General features: G+C 42.7%; 1 protein-coding gene across 1 annotated transcript; it reads right to left on the bottom strand.

Moving 5' to 3' along the window:
• Positions 1–922: 922 nt before the first annotated feature.
• Positions 923–3,297, bottom strand: LOC122562433 (testis-specific serine/threonine-protein kinase 1-like). The gene has a single exon (XM_043715290.1). The coding sequence runs from the start codon at positions 2,402–2,404 to the stop codon at positions 923–925; it is 1,482 nt and encodes a 493-aa protein (XP_043571225.1). The 5' UTR covers positions 2,405–3,297.
• Positions 3,298–6,620: the final 3,323 nt, after the last annotated feature.

Here is a 6,620-nt window from a genome sequence, read left to right as displayed (position 1 = left end):
ATGGCAGATTTCTTTCCCTGAAGAACATTACTGAGTCAGATGGTTTTTATGACATGGTTGCTGTCAATCCAGTTTTTGACTACAGATTTTTATTGAATTCAAATTTCACTATTTGCCAGGGTGGGATTCAAGACCATGTCCCCAGAACATCAGCCTGGCGTTCTGAATTACAAGTCCAGCAACATTACTACCCTGCCACTGTCCTCCCCATCTTTAAAAGGCTACCATGAGATCTTCTACGGGCACCAAAGAGATGGACAAGACTTCTCTTTAGTGCCTTATCTGAAAAATAGCACTTCTGACAGTACAGCATTCTTTCAGTACTGTTTTGGAAAGTGAGCCTCAATTACTTTACATTGATATGCTATTTAGAGATGCTGTGAAGCAGTTTTACAAACCCAGTATGACATCAAGCTATATCTATATTAGTGCAGGTGACCAAAATAGAGATGTTTTTAAGGCGCATCTTAAGCGAGGAAATTAACTAATGAGATTCAAAGAGGTGGATTCCAAAGCTTGGGGCCCAGGCAAATAAAAGTAAAACCACTAATATTGAAATGATTAACGTAGAAGCATCCAGAATTGGGGGAGAGCAGAGACCTTGCAGTAGAGTTCGCTGCAAAGCTGGAGGTGATTTTGGGAAAGGGGTGGGTGTATTGGCGGTGTGAATGCCTGAAGCTGTGCAGATATTTTAAAACCAAGATGAGAATTTTAAAATCAGGATCTAATGTAGTCAGTAAGTGCAGGGGTCACCTTTCCATATCATATTGCAAACACTGCTATAGTCTCACTCTAAATATTAGAGGTTCATCAGTTTCTTCCTGGTTCTTTATTAGATTTCTTTTATAAGCAGTAAAACAGATGACTGGTTCAGAAGTTGGTTGTTTTTACAGGGTACTTGAACTCTTGTCTCTCCTGATATCTAGGTGCGAGATTTGCTAGAATGTTTGCCCCGTTTTTCAATAGATTTTGATTTTCTGGAGCTAACCTTTTTCAGCTCTGCCTTGCTCTGTGCCTCGATGAAGCTCTCCTGGTCAGGATAGACCTCGCTGTCATCAGGATGATCCTCGTCAGTTAGTCTAAGGCTTCTTGATTTGCGCCTGCTGCCCCTTGTATCTGTTCTTGGTTCCAGTCTGCTGTCAGTTTCAGGATCGGTTTTGGCATCTTGATTTGGAGACTTCTCTGTCCTCAAAGCTGTCTTGGTTCCACTCCTGTGCTCAGATCTTGGTACTTTTGAATGGTGCTTTGCGTCCCTTGCTTCCTGAGGTGAGGTTCTACTCTTGAAATCGGATTTCCCCTCATTCCTGGCCTCTTCTTTATGCTCAGCTTCATGCTTGCCATCTGCCTTGTCCCGTTTCATGTTCATCCACTCATGTTTTGCCTCATGTTTCATGTCTACCCACTCATGGCCGGCTTCAATTTCCCACTGGTATTTTGTGTCTCGTTTCTGCTCTGTTTTTCCTTCATGTCGTTCGTCCTTGGTATGGCCATGCTTCTCCTCTCTCTTCTCCTCTCTTTTCTCCTCTCTCTTCTCAGCACTTTGATCTACTTTTTTGGTTGAAGTCGTTTCTTTCATCTTGGCAGTAAAGAGCCATGGATGTTCCAGGACCTCTCCAATGGTGAGCCGCTTGCTGGTGTCAGGGTGGAGCATGCGATAGATCAGTTCCTTGCAGTCTGCAGGAACCACCTTTGAACGGGGAAAATCCACCCTGTGCTCTTTCTGAATCCTAAGCATCCTTTTGATGTTGGAGTCATCGTATGGCATCGAGCCACACACCATGATGAAAAGGATTACCCCAAGGCTCCAGACATCATACACTTTAGGCTGGTAAGGAATGCCCTGCAAGACTTCAGGAGCTGCATATGCTGCAGAGCCACAAAAGGTTTTGCTGAGCAAGGGTCGTCCCTGATCATCTGTACTGCATCGCTTGGCAAAACCAAAGTCTGAGAGCTTGATATTGAAGTCCTTGTCTAGAAGGAGATTCTCGCACTTTAAATCTCGGTGGACTACACCTAGCTCATGACAGTGCTTAACGGCCAGTGCCAACTGACGGAACATCTTACGTGACACCTCCTCAGGTAAAGCCCCCCTTGTTTTAATGAACTCCAATAAATCTCCCTGAACACCCAATTCCATAATAATGTAAACCTTTCCATCTGAAGTCTCAAAAATCTCAAACGTTTTTACGATGTAGCGGTGATTGAGCAAAGCCAAGATTTCCAACTCACGGGGCAGAAACTTCTCCAGGAAGTCAGCAGGAGCCTTCCTCCTATCGATAATTTTAACAGCCACGTTAGTCTTCAGCCGATCAGAGTAGGCAGACTTGACTTTGGCATATGACCCCTCCCCCAGATTGACACCTAAGGTGTAGCCCCGTTTTTTGAGGACTACCCCATCATCCATGGTGCTGTGACATCAATATGTGAGTTCGCACTCCCTTCCTACCTCTTACCTACTCACAAACTCCATGGAAACAGGCTCTCAGGCACCTCTGCACAGCATACAAGTGTTCTGTGAGCCCTTTCAGTCCTGAAAGAGACTTATTTTCACAAACAGTAACTTTAGTAAAGTCACTGTCTTGGATCTGGCAACTGTGTGGTTGTGATGGATCTAAAAAGAATGTTTGTGTTGTGACATAAAGATGATGGCACAATGATCATCATATGACTTGTAGGGTGCTACAAATACAAGATTTTTATATACTACGTTTTGGGACTATGCCTTTAAGATGAAGGGGTTTGGTGACCTGTTCTGAAGTCTGCCTAACAACATACCTTGACGATGAGGTCATCATAGATTAAAGGGAGACCCTGGTTGTTTTACTGAAAAGAAGGTGCAAGGTGTTCACACTGGGAGCCAATGGGTTGCAGCAGCAATCGTTTACTGCACATCTGCAAAGTTCCAGGAAAGTGTTGACATTTTGAACAGTTATGCTTTATAGTGTTTAAAAGAGAGTTCAGATCTCATCAATCAGCATTTATCCCTGGTTACAAAGGCTGTGTGTTGTTGTGAAGGTATGCTTTGCAAGGGGGAGAAGTGTTTCTAAGATACTCTGAAACTCTCAGACACTGGTTGCTTGCTAGGATTTGAAAGATATTGCAGCTTAAAAGCAAAAGCCAATGGTTCATTGGGGGGGTATGTAGTTGGGAACTCGTGCTCTGCTTGAAAGAACAAATTGGTGAAGATTTGAAATGAGACTGGATGATTCATAAGACATAGACACAGAAATTAGGCCATTCGATCCATCGAGTCTACGTTGCCATTCAATCATGGCTGATAGATTTTTTCAGCCCCATTCTCCCCATAACCTTTGATCCCCATGACAATCAAGAACATATCTATCTCTGCTTTAAATATACACAATGACCTGGCCTCCACAGCCTTGTGGCAATGAATTCCACAGATTCACTATTCTCTGGCTAAAGAGGATTCTCCCTATCTCCATTCTAACGGGTATTCCCTTTACTCTTAGGCTGTGTCCTTGGGTTCTTGTCTCTTCTGCCAATGGAAACATCTTCCCAACATCCACTCTGTCCAGGCCATTCAATATTCTGTAAATTTCAATCAGGTCCCCCCCTCATCCTTCTAAACTCCATCGAGTATAGTCCCAGAATCCTCATATGTTAAGCCCTTCATTCCTGCAATCATCCTTGTGAACCTCCTCTGGCCCTGCTCCAGGGCCAATACATCTTTCCTGGGGTTTGGGGCCCAAAATTGTTCACAATACTCTAAATGTGGTCTGACCAGAGCCTTATAAAGCCTCAGAAGTACATCCCTGCACTTATATTCTAGTCCTCTCGAGGTGAATGACAACATTATATTTGCCTTCCTAACTACTGACTCAACCTGCAAATTTACCTCAAGAGAAACCTGGACTAGGATTCCCAAGTCCCTTTACACTTCAGATTTCTGAATTTTCTCCCCATTTAGAAAATAGTCCATGCCTCTAATCTTCCTAACAAAGTGCATGATCTCACACTTTCCCACATTGTATTTCATCTGCCACTTCTTTGCCCACTATCCTAACTTAAGTAAATTTTTCTGCAGCCTTCCTGCCTCCTCAATACTACCTGCCCCTCCACCTGTCTTTGCATCATCTGCAAACTTAGCCAGAATTCCCGAAGTTCCTTCATCCAGATCATTAATGTATAAAGCGAAAAGTTGTGGTCCCAACACTGACCCTTGTGGAACACGCTATTCACTGTCTGCCATCCTGAGACGGACCCTTTATACCCACTCACTACCACAGACAGGCAATCTTCAATCCATGCTAGTACTTGGCCTCTAACACCATGGGCCCTTATCTTAATCAGCACCTCCAGTGTAGTACCTTTTCAAAGACCTTCTAGAAGTCCAGATAGATAACATTCTGCTCATCAGCTCCACAAAGAATTCTAACAGATTTGACAGGCATGACTTCTCCTTGATAAAACCATGCTGACTTTGCCCTATTTTACCATGCACTTTACCAATCAGCTATCTCATCCTTCACAATGGACTCAAATCTTAATAATGACTGAGGTCAGACTAATCAGCCTATAATTTCCTGTCTTTTGCATTGCTCCCTTCTTAAACTGGGGTTATATTAGTAATTTTCCAGTCCTCTAGGATCCTCCCTGACTCCAGTGAAACCTGAAAGCCTCCACTATCTCTTCAGTTATCTCCTTCAGACCTCTGGGGTGTAACCCATCTCGTCCAGGTGATTTATCCACTTTCGGAGCTTGCAGTTTTTCTAGCACCTTCTCCTTGGTGATGGCCACTGTACTCATACTGCCCCCTGACTCTCTTGAATTTTTGGGATTTTGTGTATTCCACCGTGAAGACTGGTGCAAAGTGCATATTCAGTTGCTCAGCCATTTTTTCGTTCCCCATTAGTAATTCTGCAGCATCATTTTCCAGTGGCCCAATGTCCACTTTTGCCTCTCTCATGCACTTGATATAGCTAAAGAAACTCTTGCAATCTTTCCTAATATTACTGGATAGTTTACCCTCATATTTAATCTTCTCCCTCCTCATTTCTTTCTTTCTTTCTTGTCCTCTGTTGGTCTTTGTAGGCTTCCCAATCCTCTGACTTCCCACTGTTCTTTGCCATATTATATACTTTCTCTTTTGTGCTGCCCCTGACATCCCTGGTCAGCCATGATTCACTGAGCTAGACAGGTAGGAGGCTGGAAGAACGCAGCAGGCCAGGCAGTATCAGGAGGTGGAGAAGTCAACATTTCCAGTGTAACCCTTCTCCAGTCCTGATGCTGCCTGGCCTGCTCTGTTCTTCCAGCCACCTATCTGTCTGCTTTGGATTCCAGCATCTGCAGTTTTCTTTTTGTCTTTAACCATGATTCACTGAGCTGGCACTCGAATGAGAATGAGCATGAGTAGGAAAAGCTCTCACTGTGAAAGGCATTTCTGGTGTTCAGCATTACAAGCTGGGGTAGAAAAGATATGAACATAAACGCTTTGGAGCTAAGAATTGTATTGGACTTGGTTTGAGAGATTTGAAGGTGTACCTAAGGGTATTGATTGAATGTCTCTGCAATCTTTGCACCCTCTTTCAACATCAAAAGCAACAGAGACAAAGTTAACCTAATCATGAATTTTCGCCTGATTGAATTCATATTCACTTTTGCCTATCAAGGCCATTTCGACCTTTCTTTAACATGACTGGATTGTTGTCAGTCCTGCTGTAGTAGTACAGGAGAAGCTCCTTTACGTTGAAGAAATACAATGCTCTTGATGACCCCGTGACCTATAAAACTAAGTTTCCCTTCTAAACAGGTCCCACACCATGTCACCAACCTTATCAAATCGGATCAACAGTAAGATCCTTGAAGGAGGCAGAATATTTTTATACAATGGACTGAAAGTGAGAAAAAAGATGGATACTGCCTTTAAAAGGTGAGATGGTACCAGGAGACGGTTCAGTTTTGGAAAAATGAGTGAAACTAAATGGGACGTAGGAAGTAATGTTACTTTTTGGGGCCATTGAGTCTGGACAATCTGGCAGCGTCTGCTATGGATTTTAGAAAGCTCAGCATAGCAATAACCCTGTAACTGATCAGGATGTAGCTTAACACAAACTCTGTGAGGAGAGTGAAACTGAGAGAAGCAAGAAGACCTCCACATATTAATTGCAGCAATTTATTTCTGTCTTCTCTCTGTAAAGCTGCTCTCCAATTTTCTGTCAAATGAGCAGAAGAAAATACATTCAGAAATGCTGAAAGAAATAAAGTTCTAAAACCTATAAGAGAACCAGAAAGACCCAACCAAACAACCAGTGAACTAAAGACTGATCATCACTGTGTAGATCAGATTGAGGCATCATCCAAGAAAGGAAAAGGATTGTGAAACTAACTCATCTAGTTTTGGATTTTGGACTGGAAATACAGGACTCTGCTCTCCTGACTCTTTTTTTCCCCTTTGCTCAATAGTTATGTTTGGTCTGTTTTTGTTTTCTTTTATTTGTGCATGTGACTTTTAAAGAGGTTTGAGTTTAAGATATGTACATTATATGTTCTTTTGCTGTTCTTTGTTTAAGATAAGAGTGTTAAATAAATAGTTATTTATCCTGCTACTGAAGTAACCTGATGGGGTTTGCTTTTATCCTGGATAGCATTAGTCAGGC

This window comes from Chiloscyllium plagiosum, chromosome 25, assembly GCF_004010195.1.
Source record: "Chiloscyllium plagiosum isolate BGI_BamShark_2017 chromosome 25, ASM401019v2, whole genome shotgun sequence".
In the NCBI taxonomy this organism is placed as follows: Eukaryota; Metazoa; Chordata; class Chondrichthyes; order Orectolobiformes; family Hemiscylliidae; genus Chiloscyllium; species Chiloscyllium plagiosum.
Note: the sequence above shows the minus strand (reverse complement) of the source record. Positions and strands in the feature narration are given on the sequence as shown.

Coding starts and splice junctions, on each gene's coding strand:
- LOC122562433 (XM_043715290.1), bottom strand. CDS start 2,404: ATGGATGATGGGGTAGTCCTCAAAAAACGGGGCTACACCTTAGGTGTC.